The sequence below is a fragment of the Melopsittacus undulatus genome, chromosome Z (genome assembly GCF_012275295.1).
Source record: "Melopsittacus undulatus isolate bMelUnd1 chromosome Z, bMelUnd1.mat.Z, whole genome shotgun sequence".
Lineage (NCBI taxonomy): Eukaryota > Metazoa > Chordata > Aves > Psittaciformes > Psittaculidae > Melopsittacus > Melopsittacus undulatus.
The window spans coordinates 39,382,819-39,403,814 of record NC_047557.1 but is presented as its reverse complement, the minus strand read 5'-3'; the positions used below and the strand labels follow the sequence as shown (position 1 = coordinate 39,403,814).

At 38.4% G+C, this 20,996-nt stretch overlaps 1 protein-coding gene across 1 annotated transcript in view; it reads right to left on the bottom strand.

Moving 5' to 3' along the window:
* The window catches only part of APBA1 (amyloid beta precursor protein binding family A member 1), a 91,121-nt gene that overhangs the window by 16,745 nt on the left and 53,380 nt on the right, over positions 1-20,996 (bottom strand). The window contains exons 2-5 of the mRNA XM_034072916.1: positions 19,738-20,942; positions 9,957-10,037; positions 6,519-6,558; positions 1,714-1,859 (exon numbers count right to left, since the gene is read on the bottom strand). Coding sequence (XP_033928807.1) covers positions 1,714-1,859; positions 6,519-6,558; positions 9,957-10,037; positions 19,738-20,889 — 1,419 coding nt within the window. The 5' untranslated portion in view covers positions 20,890-20,942. The remainder of the gene's footprint in view (positions 1-1,713; positions 1,860-6,518; positions 6,559-9,956; positions 10,038-19,737; positions 20,943-20,996) is intronic.

Genomic DNA, 20,996 nt, shown 5'->3' with positions numbered 1-20,996 from the left:
TATGAGTAAAATGAGCTAAACTGATTTCTCCTGTTTTGGGGCACAGCAGTGCTGAGGCATAACAGAATCCTCAGAAAGAACTTTATTTTGTTAATGATTTTCCAAGAAATACAGTTAACAGCAGGGAAAGATTCTACACTTTTCTACCTCCTGGGCCTGCTTTGAATAAATTCTGTTCCATTTTTCTCTAGTACATCCTTTAGAGTACTTGTAGTACATCTAGACAAGCTTTACCTCCTAAGTGCAAACTTCCTGTCCAGCCCCAGGTCCAACTCCTGATACCAGTTTACCATGAGAACTGATGGTAATCTTTTCTTTCAGCCTCTTAGACCCTGCCTCACTGAAGCCCTTACTTCACTCCTTTCTCTACCTTACCTTTAGTTTCCTGTGCATTCAAATCAGACATTTTTTTATACCGTGCAGCCAAGGGGACAATTAGAGAGGCACAGCCTTACTTGCACCCAGAGCAGTAAAGAAGCACAGTGTGTAAGGGGAAGTCTCCACTGTAGTTTTGTGAAGAACCCACCAAGACCTGCCAGAGTTGAGAGAGGTGAGTGAAAAATCCTTTAAAACATGTCACTGAATTCAGAGTCTCCAATGAACACGGATAAATTGTTCTTTTTTCAAAAGGCCATTATCGCTTAAGTTTGTGGAAACTTCTACAGAGAGCAGGAAGTGCCTTATCTGTAACAGAAAGGCTATATCCCTGCCTCCTTGAAAATGCTAGATGTCAGCGATTTTCAGAGACAAGGTTACACGAACTTACGTATTTGAACATCAACAAAATTACAGTTTCTGGAAGTGTCTCAACGGTTCTAGGTGGAGCTTCCCTGTCAAAGTTTCAGACACAGACCAAACTGTACACCTGGCATGGAAAACATCTGAAGTAATAGTAAGAAGGATCAAATAGACAGTGCCAACAGCCATGCTTGTAACATGCTGTTTCTCTTCCTCTCCTATACAATTGCACACAGAGTCTGAGTTGGAATCCAGTATAAACTGTACAAAAGAAGAACACACAGATATTAAACTAAGGAGAATTTTCAGCTGAGATTGTGTTGGTTAACTGCATTAGCAGAAGATTAAGCTGTGTGCCTACCATCCAGTCATGTATGGGTAGTGGCAATATTGCAGTGTCTTCTACAACCATGTAATACTCAATCCATACACTTTAATTTCAATGGACAAAACTAATATACCACATGCCAAATTATTTTTTTTCCATACTTCCCTGCACTGTCACAGGATTTCTTTTTCTTTCTAAATCAGCTCACAGTGATTATGTGGTAGAGAAACTAGCATCCATAGCAGGGTCAAAAATAACTGCAGAAATTAACACACTACCAATTCCATCAAGTGCCAAGCCAGAAGCAGTTGCAGTATTTATTAGTTATACCCTAAGCCTGTTTTCGCTCAACTTCCAAGTAATATATAACTTAGACCACCACTCACTTCAGATTCTGGCTTAGCACATAGCACACACAGCAGAAGTATTACTGTAGGGAATTAAAACTATTTGGTAACTTTTCCTTATCAATCATGTTCCAAAAGCAGCATTAAATATGTGATTTATTTTTGCAGAAAGAAAGATGAGGCACTTAACCTTTCTGAAACTCCAGATAACCTCACATGAAGAAACTACTGCATACATAATAAGTTTATACTCACAACCTTAAAGCACCAGTATGAGAAGCAGCAGGAATTATTCCTCACCTTGATCCTGCTGACAGCTTCCTGAGCTTGCATCATTCTCACATTCTTGGAGGGAGTTTTATCAGAAAGCAGTTGAGTTGAGCCAAGGTAATTGGCAGCAAAAATGATGCCATCAATTAAGTCTTCAGGATCACAAGGTCCAGGAACTGTAACACAGGAAAGCAGTCACTGAAGAAAATCACGCTGAACCACAGCAAACCAGTAGCACTGCGGCAGCATGAGCTTGTACCTGATGGCTGCAAATCCTCCTCTAAAATACTTCAGTTTAGCATGATGACATAGCAACCGGTACCTTCAAAGGTACAAAATACCAACCAAATGCTCACAGCATCTGTGGTGGGTTGACCTTTGCTGGATGCCAAGTGCCCACCAAAGCCGCTCTATCACTCCCCCTCTTCCACTAGACAGGGAAGAACAATGTAATGAAAGGCGTGGATTGAGATGACAGGGAGTGATCATTCAGCATTTACTGTCACAGGGAAAACACACTTGACTTGGGGAAATTATTACCAGTCAAATCAGAATAGGCTAACATGAAATAAAACGAAATCATAAGAACACTGTTCCCTGACCTATCCCTTCTTCCTGGGCTCAACCTCACTCCCCAGGTTTCTACCTCCTCCCCCCAGTGGTGCAGGGGGGCAGGGAATGGGGGTTGAAGTCACCAGTTCACCACTTCATCACATGTTGTCTCTGCTGCTCTTTTCTCCTCAGAGGAGGATCCCTTACACTCTCCGCCTGCTCCGGCATGGCGTCTCAGTCACAGGAGACAGTCCTCCACCAACTTCGTCAACAGGAGTCTTTCCCATTGTATGCAGTTCTTCACAAACTGCTCCAGCATGGATCCCTTCCATAGGGTGCAGCAGACAATTAGGAATAGACTAGCTCCAGCATGGGTACCCCGTGAGGTTACAAGTCCTGCCTTCAAACCTGCTCCTTGGGGTCCTCTCTCCATGCATCTGCAGGTCCTGCCAGGAGCCCGCTCCAGCTCTCCATGTGGTCACAGCCTACTTCAGGCATCACCTGGTCCAGTGTAGGGTCCTCTATGGGCTGCAGGTGAAATCTGCTCCACTACAGACCTTCATGGGCTGCAGGGGCACAGCCTCACCATGGTCTGCACTGTGGGGTCTAGGGGAGTCTCTGCTTCAGTGCCCCATCTCCCCTCCTGTACTGACCCTAGTGTCTCACTCCTCCCTCTGACTGCAATTACAGTTGTACAGTTCCCACCCCCCCTTCTTAAATATGTTATCCAAGAGGTGCTTCCACCATCACTAGTGGGCTCAACCTTGGCGAGCAATGGGTGCATCTTGGAGCTGGCTGACACTGGCTCTACTGGATATGGCGGAAGCTTCTAGGTGCTTCCAATAGAAGCTATCCCTGTAGTCCCCCTGCTACTAAAATCTGACCATGCGAACATCATGTCTCCAGCAAAAGCTGTAATTACTAATGCAGCCTGTTTCTCAGAATAGCTCATTCTTTTGTGAGCAAGGATCACCCTGGAGCAAAATCTCTGTGAGCTTTCACTGTCACAAAGGGACATGCACAGTTACTCAGTTCATCCCTCATTCACCAAAACCAGGCTTGCAATTCTAAGATCGACAGTCATAAACAGAAAAAGGAAGGGTGCAATTTTACAATAGCCACCAGCCACTGGCTCACTTGTATATCAGCTACAGTTAGTACAACAGGCAGAGCAAACTCCCAGGGATGCTTTACAGGTACAACACGTCTCTCCTTACCAAGAAGACTGATTGCTCAATTAAACAAAGTACTTTTATGCCATAGACCTTTAAGAATCACTCATTCTCAACAAGGATATTGAGGTAAACTACAGAGTTAAATTATAATGTTGGTAAACAGAGAGCACGATGACAAAACAACTCTTCTAGTTCCACAGTTTCTTACTTATCTGACTCCCATCAACTTTTGTGGAAAGTTGGAGGGCGATGAAGTGTTCAGTGCCTAACAATGCAAATCCTTACAGAGCAGAATTTATGATCTGTAAGCATTCTGGAGTTTGGCAATTATATCTAAAAATTGTATATGTAAAAATGTTTTATTTTGACTCCTTACTACATGTTAAAATTGTCATGATCCAATAGGGAGGTTAGTTAACTTAAGAAGCTTCTAGTTTTCTCAAAAGTAAGGAAAAAACAGTTAATGTTCATAACAAGTGAAAATGCAAATAATCTTAGAAGACTGCTAATGGTAAAAATACCCACATTTTAGCATCAAAACCCCAAACTCTTTAAGATCTGCCTTTTATTACTCTAAGAAGAAAGCAAAAAACCCTACAATACCAGAACAGAGTTTTTATTTGTTCAAGGGTCATCTTCAGATATAAGAAGGTAGGGCTTAAAGTTTAATATTACTCAGAATGCCAATTTTGTTCTAATTATAACAGAAGAGGTTAATGACCCCTCAAAATAAGCAGGGGCCCCAAAGAAATGCAAGTTATTATTAAGATTAAAACAACAAAAGAAAGAACTCGAGATAAATATCACACTAATAAATATACGTCCAGAAGGAGATGTATAAATCTTACGAGCAGGTTTGTCTCCTTTATGGTTTCTTTAAATCATGAAGTTTATGACTAGTAATTTTAAGATGCTCATCCCCAGTGTGCAGAATTTGTTCAGATACTATGCATCTGGAAAACTGTCAAAATTAACAAGTCTTCCAAGTACAGGACACAAAGAAATGTTTGGGTTTTTTTTTCCTTAGAGAAATTCATGCATCTGGAAGAACTACATATACGTACACTCCTCCAGTCCTGAAACCATACAGCATTTTAAGCGTTGTTATTTGTTACTCTATATGTCAAGGCCTTTTCACCACTTCCACCCTTTCACTATAAAGGGTATAAACCCCTTTACAGTATAATTCTGACCAAAACACAAAACCCATTAATATGGATAAAGGCATAGATAAAGATCCCAGAAGGAAGCATATGAAAACCAAAAAAAGGTATGTGCCATATTTTCATCAGAGGTGAACACACAGACAGCATTGCTTTTTGAAAGACCTCTCCATTTATTACCTCTGACAATGAAATTATTATCTGAATGAAAGTATAGGTAGGTGCTAGAAGTTTTTCTTGTACTGCTAGTGCATAAAAATGGAAATATTTCTTTTGTAAGGAATTTTGCACTGGATCAACATTTAAGAAAAATTTGGTTTACAATGTTATTTTTCTTTCTAAGGAGGGGAAGATTATTTAAGATAGCCCTTGACAAACAGGGCTACCACTAGCAGATGAATTTCAGCTCTAAGAAAAATCCTTCATTGCTCCAGAATTCCAAATCTCAGCTAATTTCAAGATAATATACAAAATCTACATTAGCTGACATTCTGGCCAAAGACTCTAAAGTATGCAGTTTATACGCTGATGTCTAAACAGGTGATTAATATGTAGTCTAAAGAGAATTATCACATAATCACTTAGATACAGCACACTATAAAGCAATTCAAGGACTTCCAAGACAGCCAAAATGATACGTAGTATCAACTGTATTTCTGGCATTTCATGAAGCATAGGATGAAATGCTTGACTGGAACTACCACTGCCAGGGATAAAAAAAAAGGCAAATGAAACTTCAAATTTTCTACTTCTGTCATGCTCTCATAATAAAATCACTGGGTTTTACAGCATGCAGTCTTCCTGCATACTCAAAATGCAGACTCATTGTCCTGGGTTTAGTAGTAGCAGTCATTTTTCTCCTTCTTAGTAGCTGGTGCAGTGTTGTGGTTTTGACTTTCAGCCTGGGAACAACGCTGGTAACACCGACATTTTTAGTTGTTGCTCAGTAATGTTTACTCTGACCAAGGACTTTCTGAGTCTCATGCTCTGCCAGGGAGGAGGGGAAGCGGGGAGGAAGCAGAGACAGGACACCTGACCCAAACTAACTATAGAGGTATTCCATAGCACAGCACGCCATGCCCAGTATATAAACTGGGGCAGTTACCTGGAAGGGCTAGATCACTGCTTGGGTCAGGCTGGGTATCAGTTGGCAGGTGATGAGTGGTTGCATTCTCTTCCCTTGTTATTTCCCTTATTATTATTATTGGTGGTAGCAGTAGTGGTTTGTGTTATATCTTAGTTACTGGACTGTTCTTATCTTAACCCGTGGGAGTTACATTCTTTCGATTCTCCTCCCCATCCCTCTGGGAGTGGGGGAGGAAGTGAAGGGGAGTGAGTGAGCGGCTGTGTGGTTCTGAGCTACCAGCTGGGCTCATACCATGACACTCATAAAAAAGTTAACAACAGCTCATGCTGTAGGCACCTTGCTCTTTCACACTGTTTTGAATAAATTAAGCACTTGTATAAATGCAACCTTAACCCTAAGACAATAAGCACTATTTAACTGGAAGAGAAGTAGCTGTAAAGCAGCACCTGCAGGCTTGCCAATTAATCCAGTTAATCAATTCTGGATTAATCAACCAGTGCTGGAAAGAGCACTACAGACTTCTTGCCTAGTCTATTTTCCTTGTCCACACACATTCATATGTATTGTGTGAATACAATAAAAAAGTCTGTGCTGTTATAAGTGATACTGATTAAAAAAAAAAAAACAGCAGAAATTACACAAAAACTATGAATTAAACACTAAAAAGTCTGAACTTCTGAAAGAGAATAGTAGGATTTAGCTCAGGTTCCAGACTGGACACAATTTAATCTAAATCAATATACCCAACCTTAACAGCTTTTGTTTTTCAGCAAATAAAATTGTATACATTACAAATACTGGAGGCTTTTTTTTTATATTAAAAAACATTTAGATTTAGAAATTGTAGAACTATCTTACCTTCAACATAGGTTGGAAATGAAGCCAAACTTTTTCTGGACTGTAATTAAGACAAAAAGGATTTCAAACAGAACAGAGCATGCACAAATATGCCAAAAAATTAAAAAGTTAATCAGTCATAGTTATGAGCAAAGGAAGATGACCACTTATTAAGATTTATTGTTTTATTTAGTATTTTGAAACTCTAAGCACCTACTAGAGTTAAACAATGCATTTGGTTTCCATCTTTATCAGGCAACATACTAAGCCCAATTTTCAGTTACTTGTTGGTGTTCAGGAATATACTAATTGCTACCAATAGATGTTCTACTTTTACTATCAATAAGTTGCACCAAAATGTATATCTCAAAGACACTGGATCTTCCAACTAGGAATAAATACATATAAGAATATATAAAGTTATGCTATGCTGAATACATGGTTTTCATAACTGAAACCATCAGCCCAGTCACCAGTTCATTAAGAAAATTCTGTTACTCATTACCTTAATCCTATTATTAATCAGGACTGTTCTTAGATGTAGCCCTTGCATTAATGCAGCCCTTGCACTAAAAAGCTTTCTAAATTTCAACAGTTTAGGTAGTAACCTGTATTCTGTGGGATAATTGAATTCACTAGCACCTGACCACCAACTGTGTTTACAGTATCAAGCACAAAACTACACCTGGTAGCTTCAATTACATAAAAGGTAAAAAAATAAAAAACATACCGATTTTCATATGTAAATACACAGTTTAAGGTCTAAGACCTTACTTGCAACTGCTATTTTGTGTGAAAGATCCTGTGGCTAACACTTTGAATACCTGAAAGATAACTTTCAGAAAGCTTCACCATTTTGTTATGATCAATATGTAAACCACATAGGAAAATTTATCAAAGAAAATTCTATATGGCAACATATAGATGGTAATAGAGATATTGAAATTTCAGCTGCTATCATATGTGTTGCATGTAAGAATTTCGGAAAGTCTGGATAGTGAGGATAGTACTACAAAGCTTGCCATTGAACCTGTCACTGACTGTATCAGCAGTAACTCTTCCAATGCTTAATGAAGTTTTATTAAAAGAAAATCTAGAATAATGCATAATATCTTAGACATCTTCTAGTGTATTTCCAGACAATATGCATTGAAATATACACCAGATTATTTTGCTTGATGTCAGGCAGCTTATTAGGTTCTGTGTACTGGTGGAAAAAGCCAGGTAAACTAGGAAGGTCACAGTTATGTGGCAGGTCTGTTGATTAACTCCAAGAGGTCTCTTCCATTGTAAGAAATAGAAGATGAACAGCAAGTAATATTTTTCAATCAGTGATGCTCATCTTGTATCAAATAAGATTCATGAAATGAAAGCAAAAGGTGTGTGATGGACAGCAGAGCCTGTGCAGCCTCTAAGTACTTGCTGTTCCTTATGAAATTGATTAAGCTGTACTGCGAAACCAAGAAAGCTCTCCGTCAGAGATTGCACTAACATAAATAAAGATGCCAATAAACAGTGACTTCCCAGTGCTGAAGCCCTCAAGCTTCTGTCAGGGCACTGACATGTCTTTTCATATCTGGCTCTTTCATCTCTTCAGATTAATGTTTTTACTGGACCATGTACCCATACAGACTTTAAAAATTGTCTGTAAGTGCTAGTGGTGCAGTGGTAAGAGGGAGATTCAATCACTTGGCTCTGACAGACCTAAAAGGCAAATCCCCTATGCACCATACAGATCATGCATATAAATGCACTTTCCAGAGTATTTTCTTCCTTTTTTTTTTTTTTTTTTTTTTTTAAGCAGAGCAAACACAGTCTGTTACTACAGATATAACAGCTCTTCAGCAATCTACTAGCTGATACAACTTCTTTTCAGGGCAGAGAGATGTAAACTGTCATCACATATGCTTTTATTGTAAACCTTACACAAAAAATCAAGCAATTTTTGTTCATTACCCAGGATGAAAGACACTCTACTAAGACTACAAGAATAGTAAAGTAACAGGTAAAGTTGCCAATAGGAGGAAACCTACACCTTTTAATTTTACATATCCATGAATAATGAAATACCAAAGTAATTGATGTTCCATTTCTCTTGCTAGCCTCATTGCCACCTACTATTACAAAATTTATATATGTAAAAAAAGGTTTTACTAAGACCTAAAAGTCATACCCCAAAATTATGATGCTGCTTTATCACTGTTATTCTTGCCTTGGAAGTACTAAAGCAGGAACTATTGCTCATATAAGGGAAATAAACAGCCTGACAGATTCTACTGTGAAACCTGGTTTACCACCTCTGACACTACATGTGAACACAACCTAAAAACTGAAATAAGTAGTGTCTGTTTATTTTCTTCCTTTGGCTAAGTTTATTGATGCCTAAAAACTGCTAAAAGTTACAATATATATAATGTGACAAAAATCTATACAGAAGAATGCTAAAGGCTTTAACAAGCTAACAATACAGCAGATGAAAATTTAATAGCACTATCTAGAAAATTTAATAGCACTATCTATTTTTAAGGGCTTTAGTATGAGATTCTCAAGTCTTTTGAAACCTTTCATTATTTTCTAAATGCAAATACAGACTGACACAAATATCTGCATATTACAAGCTTTATTATCCCTTGACAATAGCAAAAAAAAAAAGACATAATAGATTACTAGTTAGTGTTTCCATTTTAGTTAGTATTTCCAGTTACAGTAGATCAGGTTTTTTTCACTGTGCTACATAACTCATGCATTCCTATCAGTAACAATATGGTATATTGTTAGACTACAGTTTCTACATTTTTCTGAAGTTTAAAGAACAGGCAAACAAACCAAACATTTGCAGATATTTCTGTTTACAGAGCCAGACATTCTATACTAATCCAAATACTTAATGCCAAACTATTTTCTTTTCACACTGTGAATTCTACTCACACATCTCACTTTGTGTTGGTAAGCAATAAAGTATTTAGCTTTATTTTAAGGAGCCTGGAAATAAATTCTGACTGTGAATCACTGACAAGTCAGTTTCTACAATGGCAAAACATTAAGCAGTGTACGTTACGACCTAATTAATTTCATGTAAGCAAGCTTTTTCATCTGGCTGAGAAACCTTTTTTTTTTCTTGGAAGGAAGACTTCTGCAGGGAAAAAACAAAAAAGGCTGATTTTTTTTTTTGTCTCTGAAACAGATTATTTAATTGTTTGATAAATCTATACCTCCCAGCCTGATTAATAAATTTAGTGGCTGCTGAACACAGACTCAGAAATGCTATGATAAACAGTCTTAAGTATGTTGAAATTCAGTCAGACAGCCAGGCAAGCTTAAGGGAAAAGGAGCAACAAATCAACTTTTCGAGTTTGTTGCAACTTCGGAAGAAGAGAAGGAACTGCACAGGTACAAGGGGGCAAGAAAGATAAAAAGCATAAGCAGCATGAACATGACTTTAGAAAGATTTCACTTTACCTCTTTATTAGTGGAGGCCTCCTGCTGATGTTGCGTACTCGATTCAGCACCCCGAGGAGAAGAGGAATCTGGAGATGGAGACTAAACATGACAAGAAAATCAACAATAATCTGAACAACCAATGCAGAAATTCTTCTTTCATATTTTCTTCTGACTTGGCATTGGAAATAAGAGATGATGAAGGGGAAAAATAGAAAAGCCAAAACAATGACAATAAAAGCAATAATAATAATAACAGAAAAAATCAAACCAAACAAACCAAAAACCAAGAGAAACACTTTAAAAATGTAACTCTTGCTTCTTCTCATGATGATCACATATCAATATCTCAGCGGAATTATTCTCAACAGCTAAATCTTTTAAAAAAACTCTGTGTTTATTTGTCAGTAATATAAGAAATTAAACATTTGAAATAAAACGCTGTACAAGCAGCACTCGGCAAAAAAGTGTGCCATGAAATTGTATTTTTGCAAGGTGAGTGGAGGACCTTACTGAAGGCTGCAGGCAATATAAACCTATGTCCTAAGCTCTGACATGCTGGGAAAGAAAAGTCATTAAGGAAGCTGACTTTGATCAGTGAGTTGACTATGATCAGAACGTGGGGATTCAGCTAAAGACTACTTATTTGTCAAATTGAGGAAAGAGAAGAAAAGACTGCAATTTCTCCATAAGCACACATGCTCTCAGATATAATTAATCTGAAATGCTAAACTAATTTAATCTGAGCAGAGGTAGGCTAGAGTGATTGTCCACAAATATTACTCCATCATTTCAGAAAACAGCTTTTATAAATTGTACAAGGTATTACTAATGTATTCAAGGGTTTAAGTAGAATATATTAAAGGACTATTCAATCAAAGCATAATCAAGGACTATGATTCCTCACCTTACAGTACAAATCTGGAAAATATTTCACAGTTCATACCATGATCTCAGTACTATACATGCTCTCTAGGTCAGCTTTCCTCATTTTTCTTCCTTCACTGTAAACAATTCAGTGGAGAAACTGTCCTTCCAGTTCTCTCCTAGTCATTCACAAGCGTCAAGAATAACATAACAGGAAAACAAACAGAACAGCACAGAAAAACAGTATTATGGAATATCTAGATCTATATGATCCTTCAGCAAGTATCTTGGTAAAGGGAAAGAATGCCTTGTGAATGGCTATTTTAATCATACTCATTTCCTAATGAATGCTGGTGACACTAAAAAGCTGTAGCGAGGTCTATTCAGTCCATACCAGGGGGAATGCTACTGGAGTATGTCACAGGAACATAGAGTATGAAATTAATGAAAGTGATCAAAACGGAAGACAGTACAAAGCTTTAACTCAGGAGGCATATTTAAAGTCCAATCTTAAGGACATACCTGCAAAACATGTCCGTGTGCATGCCAAAACGTGAATCCTCAAAGGAAGGTTTAGTATTTTAGCTATGCAGGCTGGGTGTTTACCCCAGCAGTCCTGCCATTGTGCACTCTCCTTTGACATAAGGAGTTTGGTCCTAGCTTGACAGTTCAGAAGTCCAAAGCTGATGGCAAAACCATCAAATACGATACCTGTTTTCACAAGCATTTACATGATACAGCTTTTCTCTAAGCCAAGAATCACACCAGAAAAGAGCTATGCTTCCAGTGCTCAGAGCTGGCAGCAGCTGCAATCTAGGAATTCCCTTCTGCTATGCCTCCACTCTAGTTAAAATGCTGAGTGCTATGAAATAGTATACAAAAGAAAAACAAAAATAAGAACAATAAAAAAAAAACAACAAACCCAACTAAGAATTTCAAGCTTAGCTTCACAGATATGGAACAAACCAAGAAAATACAATTCCATTCTCCTCCTATTTCTCTTTACACTCACATTGTTAAAAGGTCTACCTTCAATAATTACTAAATATTAGAATTATAGTTAACTAATAAAGGCTTCCAAAGAGTTAAGAAGCAATTCCTCATCATGCAGATAAAAGCGCAGTCCTTGCACCTCCCTGTATTTTGAGTTACAACTGCAGGGTAAAAAGGACATGCAGCTTACAACAATCTCTGACCATATGTAGCTTTGAAATGGTCCCTAGTACACAGACATGTGGGCCATCAGACTAAAGGGTTGCTTGCTGCATTCACACAGGGGCTGTGAGAGATACAGGATCCCAGGAATTGCTTTGTAACTCTGGTTACAGAGTTACACAGTGTCTCAGCTGCACAAATGGCAACTCTTATTGACTTGATGAATCATCCTCATAGTGCTCACATTCCCCACAGTTACACAGTATTTCTGTATTTAAATTAAATACAAAAGATGTGCAATACTCTCAACCTAATCATGACAGTGTAATATTGCAGGATTGAGTTTTAAATAGTAAGCAAAGAAACAAAGTAAAACATGTTATTTTTTCAGCATCAAATGTCTCCACAAACAAAAAGTTATTTTAAATGCCTGAAAGCTCTTGTATTCACATACTAAAGTGGTAACAATACATTATTTATTTAAACCAGTCAGTTGCTGACATTAAAAAATTCTGCACCATTTAAAATGCATTAGCAGTTACTCCAGTAGCACTACAATACCTTTACTCAGCTATTTTCATCGACAGAGTATCAGAATGAAGTAATTAATGTCTGGTCAAATGTTTTCTGGGGAAAAACCAGAAAACAAAAAAACAAACCAAAACCCCTACAAACCCAAATATCAAACATCCTATAAAGTTTGCTACATGACATCATATGAGAGCTGTCCCCAAAGACATCTGTACAAAAAAGTTCAGTCTTCAAAGAATAAGAACTCAGTTCTCCTCTGCATCAAAATGCATTTTAGAGGTATCATATACATGCACAAGGAAAGAATGAAGACACAGCAACAACAAGAAATATTTTGATACATCATAGTGGATAGAGAACTTGCACAACTCCTAAATTCTTAGTAACTCTATCATTGTCTGCTAATAAAACAAGTTCTAGAAGCCTAAGAAAAATGCCGTCAGAACACATACAGTAAGTTCATGGAAAGCATGCTGTTATTACACAAAGAGGTTCATCAATGGAGTTACAAAGTGTTTCCTTAGATGCAGTAACAAAAACAAAACAAAACAAAACAAAACAAAACACTATTCACCCCATTTGTCCTCTTGAAATACGTACTTACATTTTTTTTACGATACTCAACCTGGTACATCCAAAAATTCTCCATCTCAATTTTGGTGTTGTTTGACTCTAACTAACATGCAACTCACTCCACCTGAGAAACCTTCCTTGCTATTGTGCAGAGGAATTTAGTAACAGAACTTGTAACAGAAGAGGACTGTGCAGCCCTTAACCTATACAGATCCAGCTGGCTACTGAATAGCTCATGAAGCTCTTGCTCTATAAAAGCAGTGTTGTTTTACCTGCTCTTATCAGCAGCATATCTTAGAAGAGTATAACCTAGTGGGCCACGTCATCACATACAAGGCTGGGACAGAGGGCACAAGATCAATAAATACTTGAGTAATGCAAGATTCACTTAAACAAAAGGCCATTATTTATGTGACACTAATGTCTACATAAGGCTTCTTGGCAGAGGAATGGCAAATATTGTCTTCCTGTACATTAGTTCAGAGGAGGCAAGTGGATAAGGCAAGACTTTAAAATTTTATTTTAGTGATAAAAAGGTACCCATACACATTAGGCAAATGTCAAAGCAATATGAAAACATTCAGGTCTCACATGCAAGTATAATTTCACAAGCACTACCCAGTACAGCACAACTATGGCAGTAAATGTCTTTGTTTTTATCACAGCTATGCTGTGGCAGAGTGTCTACTGTGATTTGAACAGTTCAAATTCTGTTCACTAAAATGTAAACCAGGACCATCAACATGTTCATATCTTTTAGACAACAAAAAGTACCCATAAAGAATGGAACTGAATGCTAAAGTTCCTTACAATATAGCTAAACATCACTATCAATTGTCTTCGTTTAAATTTGCTTTAACTACATTGTTAAAAATTGAGAGTTTGAAAAAGTAAAGCCAATTCAGTACTGTACACATTCATACATACCGTGGCACAATATATCAATTTATAACTGTGACATAAAGATGTAACTCAGCTTTGACTGTACTTGTGGTGTAACTGTATCTGAGATGTAACCTCTTCTGCACATACTTCAGTGTACTTATCCACCAGTCAGCAAATTGATGGGTGGTCCAGGACTTGTCCCCGCCACTTTGGGCACAGGTGATACAAGGAGTTGATCTGAGACAAGGTAATCAACTGAACTGCTCACTTCCGAGCAGCACATTTGACTAATTGCTATATGACCTCTCCATCCAGGAATTTCAGGCAGCTGCAGGGATTCCCCAAACAGGTTCTTCCTGGGATAAGTAAGAGACACAATTCATCACTTGAGGGTGTTAACTACTACCCTCCTATGATCCAGACAGGTCACCTGGCTGATCCAACAGCTCTCCCACACAGTTTTTTTTTGCTGCAAAAAGAACTAAACTGCATATGGATAAGAAACTTCCTGGTAGTAAACAGAAACTATTCCTGCACATGCAGATAAAGTCGTGTATGACAGACAGTCATATGTACACAGTTAACACAGGAGGTGTTTCGTATGTAGTATAAGGTAAACTATAGTAATGGATCACCTGTGCTAGAGTGGCAATGTAGGATCACAGACCAGCTGCACATAAGACCTGAGAACAAAAGCAGTCTGGGGAGTCTCAGTTTGGATAATCTCCCCTGATCCAGCTAATGATGCCCTGCCATGATGGAGCCTCCTGCCAAGTGCCACCATCTGGACAATGACTGACAATCGCACTTGAGAGACCTGACTCTACCATGTGAAACAATAAACTGAATAATAATAGCTCTGAATAAACTACTCTTTAAAAACAAACACACTGCCATGAGTGTCTGCACACCACCACTGACTTGAAATTCTTCAGTAAAATTAACTGAAGTTACAAAAATGGAGATTTTTACCTAAGCAATGACTGTGTATCTCTGTCAAAGTCTTTGAAGAAAGACCCCCATCTGTTAGTGTTGTATTACTAAGTCCCAAATACAAAATAAAAATATACCTAAGAATATACCTAATATACCTAAGAAGTGGGGGTTGGAACTAGATGATCTTAAGGGCCTTTCCAGCCCTGTTCTATGATTCTATGATTCTAATACATGGAGGTTTAGATCTGACACAGAAAAGTCTGAATGAGCAAGCAACAAATGTAACTGAGCCTGTTAGGCAATATGGTGCTTTATTTTGCCCATTTCTTGGCCACCTGAGTCAATAGCAGGAACCATTTAGTACCACAACCACACACTGTAAGTTGGTAACTTGTCTGAATAAAATCTTATGCTGTATGGAGTCTGACTGCCCGTCGGATCACACACACATCTAGTGTGGGGAGGGTACGTTCAGCAGCATGCAGGCTGGATGGAAGGCTGCCAGCATAGCGGGGCTCCTGGAAGCTGGTTCGCTGCTGGCTGCTTCTTTCTCAAGTACAGACTTCCTTAACTGCACTTTCACTTGAACTTGTAGTTTGAATGGAGCTTCATGTATCAGTCTGAAAAAATTAGTGTGGATCTCTCAAGGGTTTTCAAGAGACTTTAACTGTATCAAGTGCTGTTCTAGTTTTCAACAGCATAGAAGTATCACTTGAAAATGCTTTAATCTTTCAATAATTAAAAACCGTAATAAAACAAACAACAACAAAACCAAAAAATAATGAGGCTAGGTATCCAGTGCTCACTCTAAAAGCCCGTAGCTCACCTGGAGAGTGTTTTTCTTCACAGAGACTAATTGATAGATTTTTCTTCTGTGTGATCAATGAATTAGCAAAAAGCTTTCGTCCCTGGATATTAAAATGATTTTTTTTTTGGATGTGCTTTTTTTTTTCTTTAAGACTATGGTCTCATGTAGATGACAGAAAGATGACCTGTATTCCGTGTGCTCAGCCAACAATTTAAAAAGGTCTGCTCAGAAAAAGAAAATATCCTACCAATACAAACTCATATCTGTTTCGTTTCTTTTCTTTCTCTCTCTTTCCTCCCCCTGGCTTAGTTCATCTATTACTGAAACCCGCTTAATTATTTAAAACAGACTTGTCTATTGACTTGTTAATAATACATTATTCCTGCTGTGGAAGAAGTGAAGCAAATTCATCTCCATGAAAATACCTCACTTCTGGAGTTACCAGAATTGAGAAAATCCTGTAACTGAGAACTCGAAGGTTAAAATAAAATATATGTAATCAAAACCAAGAGAGAAGCAAAACAATGCAACTCAGTTCTGTTCTACCTGAAAGGCTTGTCTTCAGATCTGAATTTTTGCTTCACAAATTCAAATCACCCATGTACATGGTTTTACTTTATATAAGGGTTTATTCTAACATGGTACCACCTCAAGTGTCTGTTGAGGAACAGAGATTATGAACATCAAAGAGAGGGCTTTGCAGAACCAAAGTCTTGGCACACAGCAACAAACTATGCCCTGCAGCTCAACAAAACTTGAATTTCAGATCTATAACCCCCGTATATCTGAACAGACTCCAGAAAAAGGTCATGGAATTTAGTTCTGAAATGGAGAACTTCTCCCTTCAAACCACTGTTTTCTCCTGATTATGGTAGAAGTAAAGGAGGCAGCCTTCTTCTCTTCTCTGGACATGAGAGGACAGATATACTCTTTAACTACCTGAGCTTTTTTGTCTTTCAGTGCTTTTCTCAGCAGGTCTCTGTGCTTCCACAACTAAGCAAGCCACTATTCTCAAAGCAGTATGACATTTTTAAGATGCTTTTTTTTTTTACTTTCTGTACAGTTTATACACTATTATATTTAATTGCATTTTGAGATACCTACTACAAAAAACTTTTCCCCCATAATGCCACATTTCTTGCAGTTGTGCAATTCTAACTACTACTATATTTGAAAAAGACATCCTCACAAGACTATATATAAGTGATGGTCTGCTTTGGTTTAAAAAAAATTCTGATAAACAGATTTTGGAAATATATGCCCATTATTCATATCTCATATGTTTAATAAACATGAAAAAAAAAATCTTCTGTATTTATTCAAAGGACACTGAGATAATTTTTCAGCTTTTATCAAATAGACGCAACACCTTCCCACAAAGTAGATGTCCAGACCATTTCTAAAGGGAAAGCATGTGTCACTAAACTGGGGTGCATAAGGAACACAACAGCAAATACTCTCCATTGTTAAATATTAAGCAGGTTATTCAATACACTATTTATTTATTCACAGAAGTCTGCTACCTGCCTCCTAGACCACAGGATTACCAGAGCCTATTACAATAGAACTGCCTGTGGGCTGTGAGCAATTTTCTTTTCTTGTATACCTGCCAAACGTTTCTTTCAAGGAGAAACACACAGGAATGACTGAAATTCCTGGTAGATTAAACTGTGACTAAACCTGGAAATGCAGCATCTTAAAAGCCAAATGCATGTAGCGATCTGTAGCTTTCTTATCACCACAGTCTTTCCTAACAGTCCTAATCTATACAGAGTTGCAGGTAAACTGAACAATTCTGGAACACTAGCTTCTCAAAACAGTCTCTGGACATTTCAAACTAGTATCTACTAAATATTTTGCTGTAAACATATCATCCAAATGCTCAGTGCTATGGAGTAACAGTGGCTTTCTGGTGAAAAAAGACAAAAGAGGCTGTCGTATTTCATGAGTCTCAACTGCAAATCATTCTTCTGACTCCCTGGCTTCAGTGATCTCTCATGGAGAGCTCCTAGCTAAACAAAAAGTGACTGCTGTTTGGATCTAAAGAAGTCTTACCAGTTCCAATATCATATGATTAAGAACACAGAATAATTACAGATATTTAGAGGGATGTTCTATCTCTAAGTAAAAAATGGCTTTGTTAAAAAACAATGCCGGCACAATTTCCAAAGTAGTCTGGCAAAACAACAGAAGGTAACAAAAGCACCCACAACACGTTACTTATCTGCATCTCCTTGATAATTCTGGGGCAAGAAAAGGGTGTCTGTCTGAAGGTAAAACACTCTTTTTATGTAATTCCTTCTCATTTCAAGGCCAGTGTCACAAATCGGACTGAATAACATCTCTAGCATATACTGTTTACACTGAAAAGCTCCTGTCTGAGATCCTGTTTTATTTCTCAAAGGAGATACAGGAAAACCTACATTTAGATGAAGGGGCTTCAACTATATTTTTATTAGAATTAACCACTCATGGCCATTTAGTTCTAACTGTAGGAATGCTTTGTTAAAGAAAGCAGACTGTTCAGACTGTTCATGAGTTGTCATCTGAATTAAAGAATCCAGTAAAAAAAATGCATACCTCACCTTCAGTGGAAACTAGAATTCCTACCCAGTCCCAAGTCCCTTCTACAACATGTACTCCCCTCAGCCTGTACAGACTTTCTAAACGATTTGCTTTATTTACTTCCTCTTTTACTGTCTGCTCACACATCTACAACCATCCTTGAACTGAGATATGCTGTCATTATACATTACTGATTTGAATACCACCCAGCATGGAAAAATCTAAGTGAGGCTCCTGTGTAACAGGCTGAGAAAAATCTTGAGTAAGAAGTTAACTTCTGGTGCAAAACATAAGCCCACACTATGTACATACAGACCAATGGAAACACCTGTTTTGTTTACTATATGAACATACCAGGTTGAGTTCTACCAGCATACCTTAGAAAGGTTAAATTCTGCAAGGTGTAGCAAGATTTGGGAGAGCAGCAGGAGCACCTTCAGGAGGGATTCAGTGCTTTTAGGATCCGCAACTTAACATCACTGAGATCATCATGGTACTGGGTGTTACAATTAGACAATCAGGAAGCAACAGAAAGTTCCTTGATCCTTCCAGACAAAGACACCACTTACAAACACAGGCAATGGGGTGTATAGAATGAAAAACAAAAGAATAATGTGATCTATTAATAAAAGGAGAGAGAAATAAATTACAGCTTTTGGAAACTTTTAAAGTTAGAAATAATTCTTGTTCCATATAGAATAATCTGGGAACATTGCTTTAGCCTTCATTGTGCCTGCTAATTAACTAAGTAACAGACATAATTTTAAAAATATCTGTAGTAATAATTTTTGCAGTACAGGTTGTTTTAGAAAAAGAAAATAAAATCAATGAAACTATGAAGAAGCAAAAAAAAAACCACAGCCAATCCAGACATACTCATCACTGTCTGTTTACAACAGTTTTCCAGGAAATATAAAATCATAGAATCACAGAATGGTTTGGATTGGAATGGACTGTACGATCATCTACATTTCTAGAGCCTGCAAGTGGACAGACACCTGCAACTTTTCTGGAATATGAATCTGATCTACAATACCATCATAAAGAATATTGACAGATTTCTGCTGGAACTGTTAGGGTTGTTACGTGACAAAAAGTGAAATTTTGGATTAACAAAAACACACACGGATAGATAAAGAGGACAAAGTGTTTGGTAGCTATTCTAAAATATCCCATGGCAGTAAAAATGGAACAGCATTTGTTTCAGGAAAAAAAAATAAAGAGCTTCGTGTGGCAAATTTTTATATAGTGTACTGGGTCAGCAGTGCTTCATAAACTAAAATGTGGCCCTCTGATCATGCACATGCTTACTTCTTACATGCTCTCTAGAGTACTAATTTAAAATTGTCAATTTACTACACACTTTAGTGCAGGGTGAGTCACAGAGTAAGGAGAAAATGCACCCTCCTTCACTGCGATTTTTGTCGCAACTAAAGGAGTAAGACATACATAACCTGACAGATGAAAGCTTTGTATACTCACATCGCCATCTAGTGGCCTCTGGTCGTCAGAGTCCCTGGTTGGACTGATGTCCTGCCTCATCACCCAGATAGGCTCCTTAGGTTCATCAGGGGTATAAGGAGAACGAATGGTCCTCGTCTTCACTTCCTCAATAGCCTCTTTAATATCCTTGATGGCCAATGAAATTGCATCTCTCTTTTCCTTACTGTATCTCTGTACAGATTCTCCTGAGCTAGATGTAACTCGAGAACCAGCTGGGAGATGGCCATTGCTTTCATGCCCATCATTAGCAAGAGCATGACCATGCTTTAAACTCTGCTCTGCCTCTGGCATGTCTTCAGCTGCCTTGTCTAAGCTCTGGGAGCTCATGCTCTGCTTCACCTCTGCTACAATCTGATCAATATCCTCCTCTTGTTCATAACTATCCATTCTTGGGTAGGGTGCAAACTCTGCCTCCTTCTCAGGGCTGTCAGACTCTCCATCAGACCGTTCATCATAATGGTGAAGGCGGGCACCAAGTGCCTCCTTGCGGTAATTATCAGCTTCCTCCCTTTCTCGCTCATACTGCTGGATACCCTCTCTAGCATCAAGGTCTGGTGTATCTCCTATCTCCTCATACACATGCTCCTGCAGTGCATAGTCAGCATAAGGCTCAGCATACTGTTCATCTTCTCCCCGGTGGAAGAGCCGATGTGTGTAGACATAACCAGAGTAGGCCGCATTCATGGCTTCCTCGTGTTCGATGGAATGGAAATGTAAGTGATTAGGCAATGTCTGATTATGAACGGCCTCACCATGCTCAGCCTCAGCGTTCTCTGTGTACTCTTCAGACTCAGGCCTGTACTGCACAGCATATGCACTCTCATCCTCATTTTCCTGAACTCTTTCTGTGTCGTAACTGTCCTCCACTGTGGCTATCACATCCCCTTCTGCAGTATCTGTGTGATTGTGGAAACCACTCTCAGTGCTGGCTGACCGAGCTAACATCCCTTCCTCCTCCTGCCCAGACATGCTTCCTTGGCTGCTGTTTGTATGTCCTGGGTAGCGAGTTGCATACCGCTGTTCCTCTTCCACCTCTGAGCGCTCCAGGTCAGCCTCCACTGATTCGTTCACTGCTCCATTTGCTGGCTCTTCACCTACCTCCCCCACAGGCGGTCCAACCAAATGGTTCATGGCAAATTCTGGTGGGTAGGTCACTTATTGTATTGACATTTTGTCTATCACAGCTGGAACGAAATAAAAAAAAAATAACCCAACATTTGATGTTACTCTTCAAAAAA